The sequence below is a fragment of the Protomyctophum bolini genome (assembly GCF_963924005.1).
Source record: "Protomyctophum bolini genome assembly, chromosome: 3".
NCBI classification, from domain to species: domain Eukaryota; kingdom Metazoa; phylum Chordata; class Actinopteri; order Myctophiformes; family Myctophidae; genus Protomyctophum; species Protomyctophum bolini.
Window position 1 is genome coordinate 42,359,643 of NC_137864.1, and position 18,989 is coordinate 42,378,631.

The window sequence follows — 18,989 nt, forward strand, 5'->3', positions numbered from 1 at the left end:
CTGGAATGGTCTCTCCAGTGACCTCGCGTGCCGCACGTGCAAAGAACAGGAGAGCTCATTTTTATGTGTGCCATGAATGAAGGATCAGAGTCGCTGTGATCTTCTTCTCAAACTTCCAAAAGTATATAGGTGAAAAAGTTACAGGAGTGTCAGGGTGTTATCAATGTGTCACACATACAGTAAGCACATAATGACGCTGTTTTCAGTCTACGATTTATTGTTTTTATTAGGACGGACTGACATCCATAATCAATAAGCATGAGAGGTGGTGATTATGGTCCAAGATTATATATATATAAAATACCGTTGAAGCATTATAATCACAAATCAGCCGTTATATTTTCCACTGTACAAGCAATCACTATTAATTTGGAATCATCAGTGAAAAACCCATTAATAAAAACATGATTACGGTAACAGCAGCAGTCAGTTATAGCAATAAAGGTGTTGAAATTATAGCACTATACAGTTTACTGTAACTACATTAATCAATAGCTATTTTGGACCCTTTTTTGTTTTACAGCGGGCCTACAGTACAAGCTCGCAACACATCACGATGTGATGTAGATTGTCTATTTTAGCTGTGGTTTTTTTGTTATTTGTACGAAGACATGTGTAGGACTTAAGTATAGTTAAAAGTACAATACCGTACTGAAAAAACAGTTATTTTGGCGTGTTTTCTCTTCACTTCAGGAAAACTTGTATGCTTGTGCGTGCGGTTGTGTGTTGGGTGTCACATTTATTACACAGAGTAGTGAATAAAAAAAGTTGGCTGTGGTTTATCTCAGTGAAACGGAGTGTACGGTAGCTGAATGTCAAAGCCAAACGCTGCTGTAGGTCACACTCTGCTGAGGCAATTTAAGGTGACGTCCAATTCCTTGTGACAAGCCGTGTATATGTGTCTGTAAGTGTGCAAGTGTTTGAGTGTGTGTGAGTGTGTGGGAGAGGGTGTGTGTGTGTGTGTGTGTGTGTGTGTGTGTGTGGGAGAGAGGGTGTGTGTGTGTGGGAGAGAGGGTGTGTGTATGTCACCTAATTCACTCTGACAACCTGATAACATATTTCATGTCAAGCCGTTTGACATCATTAACTAATAAAGATCGATTGCACTTTGTTCCCCCTCGATGACTTTGGTCGCACTGTCACCCTGCAGTCGCCGGCGCGTTGTTTTTGAGTGCGTGCGTTTGTGTGCGTGCGTGCTTGTGTGTGTGTGCGCGCACGATTGGCAGTTTTTTTTTGTCGTGATCAGCACTTTCCTGCCCAGAGATCAGAACACTTTGGCTGGACCCACCCTTCTCCCATGATGCTTTGCAGGCAGAAGTCTTGGAAATACTGCAGGAGGTGGCTGTGGGGGAGAGAGAGAGAGAGAGAGAGAGAGAGAGGTGTAATCTTGTGATTTAGCAAACACACACATCTACAAAAGAAGGGACACGCACACACATGCAGTGTGCACGCACACACGCATACAAGCACACACGTCACACGGCACACGCACACGCACACACACACACACACACACACACACACACACACACACACACACACACACACACACACACACACACACGTTCACACAGTGACACTCAGCATCTCTCTCTATTTATTTGCATTTCATTTTCTCGGTGGAATAAAACACTGCTCACGCTGGCTACCGTTAGGTGTCCGCTGACAGCAAACACATCTAAGCAATGAATAGTTACTTGGAGGGCGGGCCTGTCAATACTTTATCTCTGTCATCCAACTGTTTTTTTTTCTGTGCCGGAGCTAGTGTTGACACTTCTGTATCTGACTGCTAAAAAAAAACTGCCAGAGTAAGACTTTTTGCTGTGAATAATGTGTGTCTTGGATAGAGCAATGCGATCAGAGTTTTTCAAGGGCTTTGACTCTGACAAAGTACAAAATGGCAATGTGACCTCAAACAATATTTACTCTTAACCCATTTTGGGCGGGTACCCTTTTTGGTGTTAGCATTAGGTTATGCTTTAGCTATTGGAAAAAAAAAAACTGCAGATCTACAAGCTCATAGCGCGCCACCAAGTGGCGCGCTACGAGCTTGTAGGTCTGCTGTTTTTGAAAAATCGAAGAACGACTGACATAGAAACATAGCTTCTTCAGAAAACTCTCAGGATGTATAGAAGACATGTTTAGAATCTGATCTCAGGTCAGAACGGGTTAAATAATTCCACTCCTACTCAGCACACTCACAAGTTGGCTTTCTGTCCGGGCGCCAGGTCCTCCCGGGGCACGGGGGACAGGGCCTCGTAGACGCGCGCCGCGCCCTCGCCGTGGATGGCGAAGAGGTTCACTTTGTTTATGTTGGGCGGGAAGTACGCCCAGGGCAGCAGGGCCACGCCGTACCACTTGTTCCCCGTGATCGTGGCGTTGAACGACAGGGGCAGTTGTTGCTATGGAGAGACCAAGACAGGGGCAGTTGTTGCTATGGAGAGACCAAGACAGGGGCAGTTGTTGCTATGGAGAGACCAAGACAGGGGCAGTTGTTGCTATGGAGAGACCAAGACAGGGGCAGTTGTTGCTATGGAGAGACCAAGACAGGGGCAGTTGTTGCTATAGAGAGACCAAGACAAAGGTGACAGACAGGGGCAGTTGTTGCTATGGAGAGACCAAGACAGGGGCAGTTGTTGCTATAGAGAGACCAAGACAAAGGTGACAGACAGGGGCAGTTGTTGCTATGGAGAGACCAAGACAAAGGTGACAGACAGGGGCAGTTGTTGCTATAGAGAGACCAAGACAGGGGCAGTTGTTGCTATAGAGAGACCAAGACAAAGGTGACAGACAGGGGCAGTTGTTGCTATAGAGAGACCAATACAGGGGCAGTTGTTGCTATAGAGAGACCAAGACAAAGGTGACAGACAGGGGCAGTTGTTGCTATAGAGAGACCAAGAGGAAAGTAACATTTAACCACCAACAGCGCCATCAAAGTCATTAAATAGGGCGAGGCATCTTATTCTGAAAGCCGTTTCACCTAGAATCAGGAAGTTGAAAATCCGCGATTGAGAATTTCGGACTAGAATGCTGTCTTACCTTTCTTTGTAGTTGTTACGTCCCCACGTCTGTGCAAAAGCGCATTTCCCCTATACCATATAAAGCCCTCAATGGGGGTTGGGTTTTTGTGCTAATTCGCTTATTTCCATCGAAATAAGTATAGTAAAGTGTGCCGCTTGGGATACTATTTACATTATGAAGAGAGGACATATACAAAAAGTATTTGTATATAAAGCGATGGAAATAAGCGAATTAGCACAAAAACCCAATGCCCCATTCAATTCAATGCAATTCAATTAAATTCAGTGCAATTCAATTCATTGAGGGCATATGGTAGGGGAAATAGCCAATAATTGCGCTTTTGCACAAAATATCACCTCGACCTCTTTGGTGGGGACGTAACAACTACAAATAAAGGTAAGAAAGCCTTCTAGTCTGAAATTATCCTTTAAAGTAGATGGATGTTCTTCACACATATATGCCAATATAAATAAATACACATTCGCTGCAGTTCTTGGACACGTACGGTCTGTCTGGCTCAGTGTCTACAAATCACACTATTCCTGTTTACCTAACCCTGGGTTTCTGTTGTATTGTGTGTGGCCTTGTGGCAGTTCAGCCTGCAACTGAGACTGAATTCAACACGGGGTTAAAGTATTATTTGTTACCGGTATTTTGACTTCTGTATATTGTGTGGTGCTTGCTTGCTTACTGATTGGTACTCATTGTAGGGAGCTGCACCTACCAACTGTGGGTTTGGGTAGGGGACATGCCATCAGTGTTTTGTGTTGTATAGAGAGAGAGATAACTCTGATTATAAATATGTGAATTGTGGATAATGTGTAATGGTTTAAACGTGAATTATACAAGTATTGTCTCTGGACATGGGGCTGTTATAATTGTGGAATCAAGTAGGGTTGGTATGGTCCAGTGGGAGGGGCCTAGCCTGTATATAAGAAGGGGGACCTGCCACTGGGGATCAGTCGATGTAGGGCTGTATAGACCAGGAGGGCCAACCTATTCAGCCATGTATATATTTTTGCTGTATTTTGTTAAAACACCAGTTTTGCCACTTCGGGTTACAAGGTGAATAAAAACTGTTTGATTTTGCTAACAAGGACTCTGACTTGCTATCTTGGGGTAATTGTGAACATTTTGAGTCTTGAATCTAATGCCTTTTTGAGGCCATACTACCTCGCACTGAGCAAAGTGTGACAGGCCTATTATAGCCTACCTTGAATGACTGGCTTTCTCCGTGCAGAAACAACACCAACTGTTGTCCATGCCTGGAATACAAACATGGCATATAATTACGTCTCATTGTGAGAATGTGTGTATTTATAATGTTTTTTGTTTCCATTATTTTACAGTAAATGACTGCTATACTTACGGACAGAGCTCCACCTCCAGGTAATTATCCTTTAAGAAACTACTATCGTCGGACAGAAACATTGCCTCCACCACTGAAGAAGAAAAAGAGGATATTAAAAAGACATATTAACCACCTAGTTAAGTTATTACAAAAATAGTATACAGACACAACAATATATATATATATACAAACTCATGTTTATTCTACTCTAGAACATTTTAATGTATTTTCATCCGTATTGCCAATTGTCTTTCATGTTTGTTTCCTCCGCTGATGACGCGGAGGAGGGAACACGCCCCCAGCGTACCAGGCGGGAATCGAACCCGCGATACTAACTAGATGTGAGGCAGCAGCGCTATACCGACTGCACCACCTTTTCTAATCTGATCTTGATTCTATACCTCTGCATCTCTCTGTCTGTCAGACAGACAGAATGATTATGTATTACTTGTCCATCAATTAATCAAGTCGACCATTAGTGTGCAGCACTGCAGGTTAAGGAAGGGGATGGACTCGATGGAGTCATTTACAACTAAGGTCAAAAGGTATTCCAATCATGGTGTTCCAACCATACTAGGGGCGGCAGTGGCTCAGGAGGAGTGGCTGGAGGAGTGGCTGGTATATTAGAACAGCCAGATGGGAACCGTGAGGTTCCCAGTTCGATCCCTGTGGGCTCCCCCAGAGTTAGCGTCGAAGTGTCCTTGAGCAAGACTCTGAACCCCTATAAGTGCTCCTGATGTGCAGCAGGTTGGTGCCTTGCATGGCTTCCATCCACCATCGGTGCATGAATTAATGTGTGTGTTAAATGGGTGAATGCAAAGCGCTTTGGATTTCAAAAAAGCGCTATATAAATGCACCATTTACCCTTTAAGTTTATGGTACCCTAGACCTACATTATGTAAGCTACTAGTGTGGGTAACAATTTAAGGAGTTGTAACCTCACAGAACCTGCAAACCTTGCAACACAAAGTGCAGGAAATGCGTTCCCAAATACACACTCCACTCCTACACATTGTGGAGCACACCTGAATTTCCCCACGAGGATCAATAACGTTCTCTCTCTCTCTCTTTATAAACCTCTCTATCTTACACAATCAAACAAACACCATATCAACCTCTGCTCTGTGCTCAGCTGCTTTCAGTGGTGGTCACAACAATACAATACGTTTCATACTTCCAGCATGATTTTCAATCTCCAGATATCAAACGTGCCAGATGTCTGGGAGTGCCCAGGGAGGCATATTATGCGAGCACTGAGATCACGCTCCGGCTTTGAACCCATTCACACATGACACAGCGAGCAAAACCCAGATTTGCATCTGAATTTGGTACTGCGTCCCCCCCCCCCCCACCTCTCTCTCTCTCATTAGCAGGCAACAGTGTGAGTGCAGCACTGTCTCTCTCTCTCTCTCTCTTTCTGCATGGCACAACAGCGCCCCTACTGGTACTCATTATACTGGTGCTCATTAACACAGGCAGACACATAGGTTGACCACACATAGACACGGACATTGCTGTTCCTTGGAGTGGTTGCACCACTCAAAAATAACTGTTGGATAATCGGCGTGCTAAAGTCTCTTAGTATGAACTCGGCATATACTCTCTTTTTCAGGGAAAACGATCATTCTCATTAACCGGATAGAATGAGATTCATCCAAAGCAGACCGGTCGATAGCATGCAGGGCATGTTGCTCATTAGCATCCTGCTTGATTACGGTACGCGTTTGATTTCCAATATAATGATAAGTAACATTAATGAGGGCAAACGGGTGGCGCTTATTAACCAGGAATCGAACTTGAGGTCAATTGGATGAGGCTGCTACTCAACTTCATTATAATAAGGTGCGGCTGCTGTGCCACTATTTTAATGTTAATGACATTTAATTAATACCTGCGTAAGCTCATAAGCAGATAGAGTCCCTACCTACAGTCTCTGTTTGTCTTTAGATTCTTAACTCACATCATACGGACATCACTTAGTAGTGCAGGCAATTATTCACAATCTCATTTTAATGTTTAATCTAATTAAAAATAAGTCAACACTGCAGTTAATTCTTATGAGAAAGTATTACTCTTTAGCAGCTGGTATTTATTATGTCTGTGTGTGTGTGTGTGTGTGTGTGTGTGTGTGTGTGTGCGCGCACACACATGTGCGCATGTGTGTGTACTGTGCAGTGTGAAAGCATTTGCCTGGCTCCATTATGTTGATGCACATGCCTGGGCCGTATTCTGAGAATAAAAAAGCAGTTCCACATCAATAAACGTCCACATCCCTAGAGAGCCCATGTAGCCATGACGCCGTACAGTAGCAGCGTTCTAAAATCCCCTGTGTTCATTTATCCATTTGTTGTAACTCTTAAGATTGTACACGTGTTGTTCCGTGTCTTTACAAAATGTTATTCAATGTCGTGTACACTACACACCCTTTCAGTTTAAATGAACACTAAGGACTTCACTGAGCGGCTAACTACTGTACGTCCCTTCTCACTATAGGGATGTCCCCATTTCTGTGTTAGCCGATACTGAATACCGATACCAGTGTCATGATTTCATATTGTGTTCATTGCTACTGTATGTCATGTTGTGTTTATAGCAGACTCCTCACTCAAATGTGCACTTGGCACTTGCAGTTTGGGCAACGCCAAAGCAAACTCCACATGTCCCATGAACATTTGATTTACCTGCCATAGTGTCAACCCCTTACCCCTGTGTCGGATCGGTGGTTGGACTGGCATATTCACCGATACCGATATGACCCGGTGTGACAAATAAGGGCCGATACTTTTCCCGATACCGTATCGGAGACATCTCTCCTTCTCACCTTCGTAGTTCCAGAGATGGGGGAAGGGTTTGCCCGGGGGACCGTCGGGGGCAGCGGGGGAGTCCCAGAAAGGAGCAAACACTTCAAACTTCAACCCTCCGTCTCCGGGAGACATCTTGAAGGTCACGGGGTCATGGTTCACGGGGAGACTGTCCCAGGTCGTCGTGATCTCATACGTCATCTCACTAAAGAATATAGAAAAAGGTCAAGAAAATGAGAAAGTCAAAGTCGTCACACACGATTTGTCACACACGTTATACCGCAGTGAAATTTGTTCTCCGCATTTGACCCATCTTTACAGTCTTTCAGAATCAACAATGTAGAAAAGGATCTAGTCTTGTTCGCAGCAGGTATAGCACGAGACAGACGACTTACTGACAATCGCAGTACAGTAGAACGTAGATTAACGAAATGCATCGTAGTCCGTAGGCGACCCCCATGTTGCCAACAGCGGTTAAAACGTTTGCTGATTAAAACAGAGCCTTCTTTGTGCTTTTATACTGAAACGTGGCCCTCTTGGGCAGTGCGTATGTCAACACGGGAGGAGATAGAAAAGTCTATTTAAACAGTTGGTCATTGTGCAAGCTTGTTCGAGTTTTATCTCCATCTCACAAGGAGATAACGCATGGAAAATATCACATTTTGTAAACCACGCCCGCTCATTTTCAGTAGCTATACGCTTTGGCTATACGCCACTTACAGCCATTTTGCTGTTCTACAGCCACTGTAGCTAGACTGAGTGACAAAACATTGGGCAGTATATTATATGGGGCACAGGAGTTTGGAAGCAGTACAGTACAGTACAGTACAGTACAGTAGTACACGTTCCTTCCAGCTACATTGTTGGTAACTTTAACATTGTTTAATACACATTTTTTTGCCACTCAGTAGGTGTTCCAACATGACTTTCGAATACACGCATACTCGCATAGCATCAATTACGGATGTGAGGTTAGAGGTACCATATGAAATATTATGACTAGTGAGTATCATGTATAAAAAGGATCTTTGTTGACTGACTCATTGTAAGTTGTACATGCACAGTACACTCCTCGTCAATGCAAGAGAGAGGAGCTGGCATGTTCACAGGCTTGCTGTGCCCCCAAACCATAGATACAGATAAAAATACAAACACATTTACTGCATTTACTGCTGGACTGCTGCTGCTCATTATCAAATATAATATGCAGTCAGTAGATACAAATATTATACTAGTAAGGATGTATAATAATAAAATTAAGGTTGCTGCGTTAAAGGACCACCTTTCAACCTATCTTCATATAATCCTCTCCCATAATAGGTCCTCACTAATGTTCATGATAAAATAGCACCATTTCTTTCTACTCAGTCTGTGTCTCATCATAGGAGGGCTGTGGGCAGTTCAGAAACCCGTCCACCAGTGACATCATCGATGGGGAATCCAAGCTAATAGAAACTGCAGGCTTTCTAGTACTGAAAAGTTGCAATGCGAGAATGGAAGCCATTATTCTCCCACGATAATACAAATCTAAACATTTCTGTAAAATAATATTGTTTAAAAAAAATCTGCCTAACGAGATAGGTAGGTAGGTATAGGTAAGATATAGGTTGAAAAGTGGTCCTTTAAGACTTAATTTACAAGGTAGTCCTGAATCCTGTTGCCGACTCTGTTTTGGTGCCAATATTTTGTTCAGCAATGGACTGTTTGTTCTCCTATGGTCAGGCAATCGTCTCCAGAGTCACCGAGAGACACATAAATCATGTTTTTGTTTTGTTTTGTTTTTCCTCAGGCTGTCAAGAGTGTCAAGAGTCTCGAACAATGACCCAACTTCCTGGTCAAATGTCTTACTTGCTCACAACAGACATGCACACACAGCATTTATATATTTCATTTTGGGACAACTCTCCTGCACGGTATCTTTCTCAGAATTGAACAAATTACACTATACCTTCTGTTGTTGTATATCCAATGTCTACATATTGATATTGTTTTTGCATGCATACATTGCACATATATTGTTACTCACATTCACAATGTTACAATTGAAACAACACATACATTATTGTTATATGTACTTGTATTATGCTTGGTTTAACTGCCTGCATGTCACATCAACATTCGTTCCACACTTGATGAGCATGTCAAATAAATCACTTGAATATAGCCTACATAAAAGCACATGTCAATATGTCAGGGGCTGTTTTAACTCTCGTTCAAGGGCAGGTCGAACAAAGTCAATAGTTGTTTTTCGTATGATAGCCTGATAATAATGTTTCCTCTATTTAACCAGCGTGGAAAGGCAGAGATTAAAATAGGGTGCATTTTTGCACAGGGTGCACTACTGTACTGTTTTTTATTCTAGTTTATCTTGCTAGCTTTAGTTATAATAATAATTTCTTCTTCTGTTTTCTACATGAATATAACGACATTATAACCATATCAAATTAAATGGGAGTTAAATGCTGCAATTTGTAAAAATGGCAAAATATGACTCAACATCGTTGAAGTGGGACTCATCCAAAAGACCATCCCTGCATCCCGGGACTCATTACATTGAAAACCTATTTACATCACTGGAAAGGTAACATGGCCACGCAGGTCTGACTAACCTAACTAACTGGCTTTTCCCCGAGGGAAAAGCCAGTTGAAATACAATCACAGCACTTGGCCAGTGCCATTGTACCCTGCCAGCCGGACAAGAAAGGCAGCATTTACTACGTTGACACATGACAGTGACAACCTCTCATCACCAGACATTCCACATGACAAGCAGCACAGCTTCGACCACGGTTCACAATAGGATCGTATTCGTAGCACACTGCTGTGAAACATGCCATGTATAACGGTCTTTAGTAGTCCATAATGGAGAAGTTTGTTGGATCAATAATACATTTAAAATCACACCCGTGTTAAGTGAGGGGCGCTCTTATCATCGTACATCATCATACAGATTCGGCACAAACAAGGGACTAAATTATCGATGACTCTGATGAAGACCGCAAGGTCGAAAGACTCGAAACGTTAGTCGTTTGTATACTCAGCACCTAAATAAAAGGCTCTAAATGTCCGTGCTGCTCCAGTCTCTTCTCCTTATGCAAGGGACTAAATAAATTTCGCTCCTATGCCACCAAAATGTGGAACGCCCTACCAACAGTCATTAAGACATGCAAATCCCTCGACTCCTTCAAAACCGCTCTCAAAGGGCACCTATACGTACGGCTGCAATTCGAAACTGGCCCCCGTAAAATCTGAATCCCCCACCCACCCTCCTGTTCCCCCTCACTGTATAGACTATGTTTCTTTTCCTTTTTTTACCTCCTATGATGATTTCCTGTTTTGACTAGTTGTGTATATTCGTGTGTCTCTAAATGTTTTGATGAATTTAAAATGGTGGGCCCTATTGTAAACAAGTGTAATGCTTTATGGTGTCGTCCACTCACAGTTGAGTTTTTATATTGAGTTGTACTTGAAATGTACTGTAATTCTACAAACTGTTAATCAATCAATCAATCAATAATACTTAAATAATAAAAAATCACACCTGTGTGACATTCCGGCACATTGGACATTCCGGCCGATCACAATTTTGTATAGGCCTGCATATTACAAAACTTGAAATGAGACATTCTGCATAGCCTAATGAGTACTTTTACTTTTGGTAAGTACATTTTGATGCCAATACTTACAGCTAATACTAGCCTACATTCATATACTTAGTTTGACCACAGCACACTGTTATGAAACATACTGTGTAGAATTAACTGTTTTGTTATATTTTGTTGTATCAATAATAAATACATTCTAAAATACTACAGTACAGTGACAGTGCAGGTGACGTAATCGAAAAACAAAACAGCGCTGGTCAGGTGACGTGAAGAGGGTGAAAATACTGTACACCCATAGATTATTAGTTAAAAGGATGTAGTGTAAATAAAAACCTACATTATCTCAAAGCAGATACGCAGCAGATCCTAATCGTAGAGCTGCTTCTTCTGATCAAATGATCATAGACCGTAAACTAAGCTTCTGAGTTCTGATCTTCTGCTGGGCGAATTTGAAGCGGAACTGTTGTTCTTGTCCCGTTTGGCAGGGGGACGAGTACGGAAGTGCAACTCTTCACTGTGATTGGTTGTAGTTTGTTTCAAAACGGACGGCGGAGAGACTTGTTTAAAAGGTTTAATATAATACTAAAATATACTGCTTTGGTGTCTTTTATCGACGTGTAAATGGACGCGAGGCTCCTGCCAAGCGTGCACGCGTCGCTAATGTGTCACTGGCAGCACCGCTATGGTCAGCACACATAGCAGAGCAGGCATTTATTTCAAGCTGTTTCAGTGTTAGCAGAGATTGCTAAGCGTCGTTAGCCTGCTAGGATACACACAGCTGACGTCCTTCTCTAATGACGCGAGGAGGTTATTCTCTATAATCTAAACAACATTGTAGTGACTTATACTAACCGAACAGTGCATATAATAACAAATAAACGACAATAACAAAGTCGACGCAATATAATTGTCTCTGTTTCAATAACTTGCTGAGAGTTGAGGTTGTCTTATACCTGCTTTGATTGTTATCCTTATATTGCTGCTGCCAGAGATTATCTTTTAGCTTGAATGTCTTTTTGTCTGTCCAGGATAAGGTACCATGCAAGCAGAGTCAGACGTTGAGTTTTTGCGTGATCAAGGTAAGAGCAGAGAGAGGTCTGAATTCTGATTCTAACATTAACATTGAACTCAAGTCATTACACTATAAAACCACTCTGTGTGTGTGTGTGTGTGTGTGTGTGTGTGTGTGTGTGTGTTTGTTTTTTAGTCCAAAGATTGAACTCCGCCCTCGGCCAATATCAGGATGAACAACATCATTCTCAGGTATAAAGTGTTATGATCAACAACCACCTGACCTTGACAATGTATAATTTATGTTTACAGCTTTATTTATGTTTATGCTCACAGCTAAACTATAATCTTGTCACTGCTGTCATTTATACTATACATGAAGTTATGAACACATGACAGGTCGTGTCGTGTTACAGATATTATTATCAGTGATTTAAATAGGTTTTCAATGTAATGAGTCCCAGGATGCAGGGATGGTCTTTTATGAGTCCCACTTCAGCGACGTTAAGAGTCATATTTTGTCATTTTTACAAATTGCAGCATTTAACTCATTTGATTTTATATGGTTATATAATGTGGAAAGGAAAGGTACTATGTTTACCCAGGGTAACTGGACTAAGCTCAAGAACTTGTTTACAGCCTGCAGGCCCTGCTCATAGAACATTTCATGGTAGGGGTTCAATGCCTTGTTCAAGGGCACTTCAGCGGTGGTAATTTTAACGTGCCGGTCCGGGGATACGAACTAGCGACCTTCCGATATCAAGACCGCTCCGCAAACCTTTCGGCCACCGCTGCCTGTGGTTATATTCATGTAGAAAACAGAAGAAGAAATGATTATTATAACTAAAGCTAGTGTGTGTATTATTTTTTACTGTACATGCCGAGTACAGTAGTGCATCCCGTGGATGCAAAGGTCCTTGTTTTATTGTGTCCCTTAACTATAAACTGCGTTTTTGGGATGCAAAATGCACCCCATTTTAATCTCTGATTATGGGTAGAAAGAAATGTGTTTCACTGAATATCCACAGAAATAACATACACTAATTTAAATGTAAAGGCAATAAATTATCATACTGGATGAAGAAGACACTACGGTACTACGGTAGTTGCTGGTGGTGGCCTTATCAGTGATGTAAATAGGTTTTTAAATGTAATAGGTCCTGGGACCCATGGGTGGTCTTTTAGATGGTTCCCAGGGACATTTTATGAGTCCTACTTCAACAACGTACAATACAGTAAAGGCCTATTCATAGTCTGGATTTTCGGTGGTGAGCTGACCACCGGAGCTGAAATAACGTTGAGCGGTGGTGAGTAAAAACAGAGAGAAGGGCTGGAGCGGTGGCGGTGGTTTGCCGCGGCTCGTGACGTCATGTTGTAGTTCGGTGGTCACCCCACCACTGAAAATCCAGACTACAGTATGTATGAGCCTTAACGGTACCGAGTACAGTATTGCATCCCAGGACCCCCGGCTCGAGGGCGACATAATTGTGTCTTTTTTCAAACCACACCATAGGGTCAGGTCGGGACAAAGTGGTTCCATGGCTGAGGGAAGTATAGGCTGATGGGGGGTCTGGAGCTCCCCCTCCGCCCAGGCACAGCCCCCCCCCCCCCCCCCCCCTCGGACAGGAGCTGAAAAATAATAATTGTATTACTAGGCCTAATAAATATGCTGTATCACAGTATCGGTGCCTTATATCCTGGTTAATTGCCTGAGTCACTTTGTCATGCGTGTGGAGAGGGGGAAGTAAAAGCCACTCTTCCATGTGAAAATGTGCGAAAATGCGTGTGCACGAGGCACGTGCAGGCATATTTTGCGTTGCACGCTAACGCACGCACAGTCGCACACCCCCTACTAAACATTCAGCACCTCCTACTGTAAACATCTTCCCGCGGCCAAAAAAACACACCAATATAACTTGACATTGACATTTTTTTCGTCATAGTTTTAGTCCGACCAACATGCCTGAGTCACAGTGTCAGGGGATTTGTACCCGCTGACTGTACCTGTCTGTCTCCGTTACCCTTTCTCTTTGTATCTCTCATTCCATGTCTCTTTTATGTCCATATCTGGAGCCCTGATTTCATCATCATTATGTCCATATATGGGCATATCATCCCATTCCATATGATGGTGCTGATTTGTTTGCGCCTGATGCAACGTTGGGCAACACACAAACAAAGGGAAAAGGCTCGCTCAACTCGGACAGTCTTTTAAAGGTTCAGGCGTGCGTGTGCTGGGTGCAGATTCAACGAGAACATAGAGAAAGAGAATAAAATCCACTCTCTGTCGTAGTAAGAGTCTTGTTTAACCCATTTTGGGGTGGGGACCCCTTTTCGTGTTATAAACATTATGTTATAATTTAGCTATTGAAAAATAGCAGATCTACAAGTTCATAGCATGCCACCGAGTGGCGCCCTATGAACTTGTAGGTCTCGCTAAAATGTGCCTCAAATCTTTCAGAAAATTGTCATGATTTAGAAAACTTTTTTTTTTAAATTTCGAGGTCAGGCCTAAATGGGTTAATAATGATGATCCGCAGCAGCAGTCAGACAGACAAAACGCATTTCGCCGCGCAGGCCTTCGTCGGTGGCAGGATTTGCATATTGACGGAAATGACATGGTTCTGTTCAATTAAAAGGGACTATACACAGCCTAGTCTCATTATTAAAAAGGCATACATAGTAGTGAACATACATATATAAGAAATCATTATTGTCTCATTTCAACTCACAGAATCTGCCCCCCCCCCTCCCATTAGCCAAATTACAGCTTGATTCTTGAACCACCAATCGATTTGTGTCCATGCCATTATTGAGGATGCTAGCCCCTCCTATGCCCAGCTTTGGGTGCGGTCACACTATCGGCTGCGTGCAGCTTCTTATTCCGGGTTTTTAGACAGCTGGTGGATGGAAAAGAAGCTCCACTTCCGCGGACGACTTGCGCGACGGCCAGATTACCGGAAGCGCTCTCCTCCTCCGCGTCAATCGTCCGCGGAGGTGGAGCTTAATTCCCATCCACCAGCTGTCTAAAAACCAGCTGCGCACACACATCACAGCTTATCCTGTCTGCAGCGCAAAACCGTTTTGCGCTTTGGTGTGGAAACGGGGACAGTACTGTGTCTGTGTTTAGCGTGTACCCCATAGCGATGATCTGATTGGCTGAGCATGGAATGTGATGTATGATCTGATGATGAGAGCGCCCATCACTTCACAGGAGTGACGAGTGTGATTTTTTTCCTTCTTTTTAATTATTGTTTAATGCTCCCAATGTGTCCACATCTATAGTACAGACAGAGTATAGTTCCTGGTATACCATGTGAATCTCGTGGAGATATTTTCCTGAATATATGTTTTCTCTTTTCTGCCACAACTTTCAAAATGGATTACATTACATTGTATGAAAGTAGATGACAAGAAGTCGCAGCAATTTATTATTGGCCCGAGTAGTACACAAATTAGAGTGCTGCATTAAAATGCATTGCGTGTTCTCTGGCTGTGTTATGGAGCACATGAGTCATGACGCAACATGGAATATCATCCATTTTAGACCTAGTGTTTACTCCACTCTGTTCCTCTCTGTCAGGTTGAGGAGATGAGGCATGCACAGTCCCCTGCCCCCTGGATCTCGGATAGAAGGTACTGTGTGTGTGTGTGTGTGTGTGTGTGTGTGTGTGTGTGTGTGTGTGTGTGTGTGTGTGTGTGTGTGTGTGTGTGTGTGTGTGTGTGTGTGTGTGTGTGTGTGTGTGTGTGTGTGTGTGTGTGTGTGTGTGTGTGTGTGTGTGTGTGTGTGTGTGTGTGTGTGTGTGTGTGTGTGTGTGTAGACACACGCATGCATGCAGCAATGTCTAGAATAAAGTTATTTTTTCACATTCCGCTTGTAGAAAATAAATATAGTCTACTTGCCACCCATTGTGAACCCGGACATGTTGAGTACACCAAGGTTTTATGCTAGTATAAATGTTTGAGTATGGATTCCCCAGCATGTAGAAACTTCCGGAAGCTAACTTCCACATCTTGAGCAATTTTCATAATTGGCATCAAATGTTAATGGTGCTCAAATGGGCTGACATCATCACATTTGTGATGATGGCTATGGCCGTTTTAGCCCAACGAATGTGTTTTGTGCAAAACGAATGATTGGAAAACCCCCTATTTTGACACTACATTTATGATTTATTTTTTGCCTTCTATAGGTTGGTATATGCCTATATATATATATATATATATATATATTTGTATGCCATATGCATACGCATTATGCATACGCATATGCATTATGAAAATTGCTCAACATGTGCAAGTTAGCATCTGACAAGTTTCTACATGCTAGGGATCCATACTCAACCACTTGGTTGGTGTACTCAACATGTCTAGGTTCACATTCTGGCAAGTGGACTAATAGTACAAATTGGTATTACAAAGTTACCAGGCTTCTAATGTCTTAATAGAATGAATTGTTAAGTGTCTCAATAGCTGCAATGTTGGTTCATATTTGACTACATTGCTTGTTTCAGGTATTTGCTGTTGCCATGCCACTGTTGCTATGTCAGAATAGCATCATGTCTGTCAGGTTCAACGTGTCACTCTGTCTGCATTTCAGCATTATGGCTCCTCTGATAGCCGAGTACGACCGACACATGGACGGCATGACTGAACAGCTGAACACATACCAGGTGAAAGAAGACTGCAGCCTACCCATTTTTACCTGAGATCAGATTCTAAAGTTTTCCAAAAAAGCTGTTTCTTTGTCAGTCGTTCTTCGATTTTTCAAAAAATAGCAGACCTACAAGCTCGTAGCGCGCCACTCTGAGCTTGTAGATCTGCTATTTTTCAATAGCTAAAGCATAACATAATGCCAAAACACTAAAAGGGGTTCCCGTCCAAAATGGGTTAAGATAACATTCTCCAAATGCAGACTCCAAGTCTTGCAGTAATGGTCATTTCAAACAAGATTTCAAAGCTTTTAATTTAATTTTGATCATTTCAAGATCAAAGGATTCTAGTTGAGCACGCTGACTTTCCAGGAATACGAGAAAGGCTCTAGTTTCTATTGGCTTGGACTAGTGGAAACCCCATCAATTATATCATTGGTCTCTGAACGTTATGGTTATAGCCCTCCAATGAGACGCAGACTGACTGGACATAAATTGTGTGAACTTGTAACTTGTAATAATAAGCATTAGTCAGGACCAGTTATATGAAGATAAAGTTGAAAATGGGTCCTTTACCCTGATTAGTTTTCCCAAAAAAAACACACACAATTCCTGTTGCTATATACATAGCAACATCTAAAATGACACAGATGCTTTCCTGGTTTTAAAGGCAATGCATAGGCTTTCCTGGTCCATTTAGACCTGGGTTTTCTGAAGAAAAAAAAACATGTTTCTATGTCAGTCGTTCTCAAACAATTTCACGTCAAGGACCCCCAAAAATATATGTAATTGCCCACCGAGCCCTATCTGAAAATATGTTGTTCCAGGGTCCCCCACCAGAAGCAAAGATTTTAAAACTGTTCGCTCTGAAATAGTATTCAAACATTTAATTTTGGGCCACATTTTCACGATTTTTCAAAAATAGCAGACCTACAAGCTCATAGCGTGGCACCGAGTGCCGTGCTATGAGCTTGTAGATCTGCTCTTTTTCAATAGCTAAAGTATAACATAATGCTTAAAACACCAAAAGGTGTTCCCACCCAGTATGGGTTAAAGTAAAAAATAAAAAAAACATTTTTATTTACCTTTAGCCTTTTCATGAGCACTTGCCTCAAAACATTTCTTAAGAATGGCATTAAAAAAAAAGTGTCAACTTGTCAGGGCCTTCCCTGGTCTTATATTCTTTAATTAATGTCTGAATCTTTCCGCTCCACATGTTAATCAATCCACAGGTGCAGATGACAGACGTCCGAGTGAAACTGGAGAGGGTTGTCAAGGAGAATGAGAGGTAGGGAACGTCGTCTGTGTGGCAGGAAACAGTCGGACCGCTGGCAGATAGCAGCAGACGGCGGGAGGGAGGCCCAAATACATGCCTGTCACTGTGGATTGTTGAGCTTTCTTTTCCAAATGCTACACACACACCAGCGACATTAATTCATTAGTTTTCTAGCTTGCATAATGAATAAATAATAAGCGTGTGTGTGTGTGTCGGTCTCAAAAGTAACAGTGGTGGTACAGTATGGATCAATTATTTATAACTAAGTCAGGCTGCCATAAAAGATCCTGTCACTCGTTTCATTCTTTCTTGGCTAATATTTGGGTTCCTTTTTATATGTCAGTTATTTGACCAAAGTCACTGAATGTGTGGCCGTATTATTGGCTAACATGCCTGTACTGTACCACGTTGTGTGCTGCTGGCTTTGCCGGGGGACTTGAGGATTATGGTTTAGTTTGTTTTTAAATCTCAACATGCTGTGTACATAACCTTGAAACTATTTTCCAAATAGTTTTTGGTTTCATGCTTTGTGCCTGGTCTGTATGTATGAACCGTGGTGTAAAGTACAGTAACTATCGGTATGTACATTTACTGAACTACTGTACTTTTGTATTTTTGAGGTACTGGTATTTCTAGTACTTCACTTGAATATTTCCAATTTCCACTTCTACTTTTACTTCTACCCCACTACATCTCCAGAGTCAAATATCGTACTTTTACCCCACTACATTTATTTTAAAACTTTAGTCACTAAATTACTTTGTAGATTTAGATTATTATTACAAAACATACATTAAACATTGATCAGCCATTATTTGTGAGCTGCTACTTTCAAAAGATTTTTATACACTTGAAAACTTAAAATGAGACATTCTGCAATATAGCGAGTACTTTGTAGGTTTGGTACTTTTAAGTACATTTTGATCCCAATACTTTAGTATGAGTTTAAAAAACTCAAGTAATTTTTTTTATCACCAGACCTTTACTTGTATTTTTCTATATGCAGTATTAATACTTTTATTAACCCATTTTAGTGTTAGCATTATGTTATGCTTTAGCTATTGAAAAATAGCAGATCTACAAGCTCATAGCGCGCCACCGAGTGGCGCGCTACGAGCTTGTAGGTCTGCTATTTTTGAAAAAATCAAAGAACCACTGACATAGAAACATAGCTTTTTCAGAAAACTGTCATTTTCAAACAGACATTTTTAGAATCTGATCTCAGGTCAGAATGGGTTAAGGAAAACATTTGAGTCTATATGTATGAAGTGT

At 41.9% G+C, this 18,989-nt stretch overlaps 2 protein-coding genes across 4 annotated transcripts in view; one reads left to right on the plus strand and one right to left on the minus strand.

Moving 5' to 3' along the window:
• Positions 1-270: 270 nt before the first annotated feature.
• cUnh4orf33 (chromosome Un C4orf33 homolog) lies at positions 271-11,848 on the minus strand. Of its 3 annotated transcripts, none has more exons than XM_080756554.1 (6): positions 11,732-11,848; positions 7,194-7,378; positions 4,391-4,463; positions 4,235-4,286; positions 2,203-2,402; positions 271-1,342 (listed from the first exon to the last, which is right to left on the minus strand). In XM_080756554.1, the coding sequence occupies exons 2-6, from the start codon at positions 7,372-7,374 to the stop codon at positions 1,243-1,245; spliced, it is 606 nt and encodes a 201-aa protein (XP_080612680.1). In that variant the 5' UTR covers positions 7,375-7,378; positions 11,732-11,848; the 3' UTR covers positions 271-1,242. The 3 variants fall into 3 exon arrangements, with proteins under 3 accessions (XP_080612680.1, XP_080612679.1, XP_080612678.1); XM_080756553.1 differs by lacking the exon at positions 11,732-11,848 and adding an exon at positions 11,116-11,254; XM_080756552.1 differs by lacking the exon at positions 11,732-11,848 and adding an exon at positions 7,569-7,678.
• sclt1 (sodium channel and clathrin linker 1) overlaps positions 11,308-18,989 on the plus strand; it is a 36,356-nt gene continuing 28,674 nt past the window's right edge. Inside the window, exons 1-6 of the mRNA XM_080756543.1 lie at positions 11,308-11,347; positions 11,807-11,857; positions 11,986-12,041; positions 15,373-15,425; positions 16,390-16,462; positions 17,674-17,729. Of these exons, the coding sequence (XP_080612669.1) occupies positions 11,818-11,857; positions 11,986-12,041; positions 15,373-15,425; positions 16,390-16,462; positions 17,674-17,729 (278 nt within the window). The 5' untranslated portion in view covers positions 11,308-11,347; positions 11,807-11,817. The remainder of the gene's footprint in view (positions 11,348-11,806; positions 11,858-11,985; positions 12,042-15,372; positions 15,426-16,389; positions 16,463-17,673; positions 17,730-18,989) is intronic.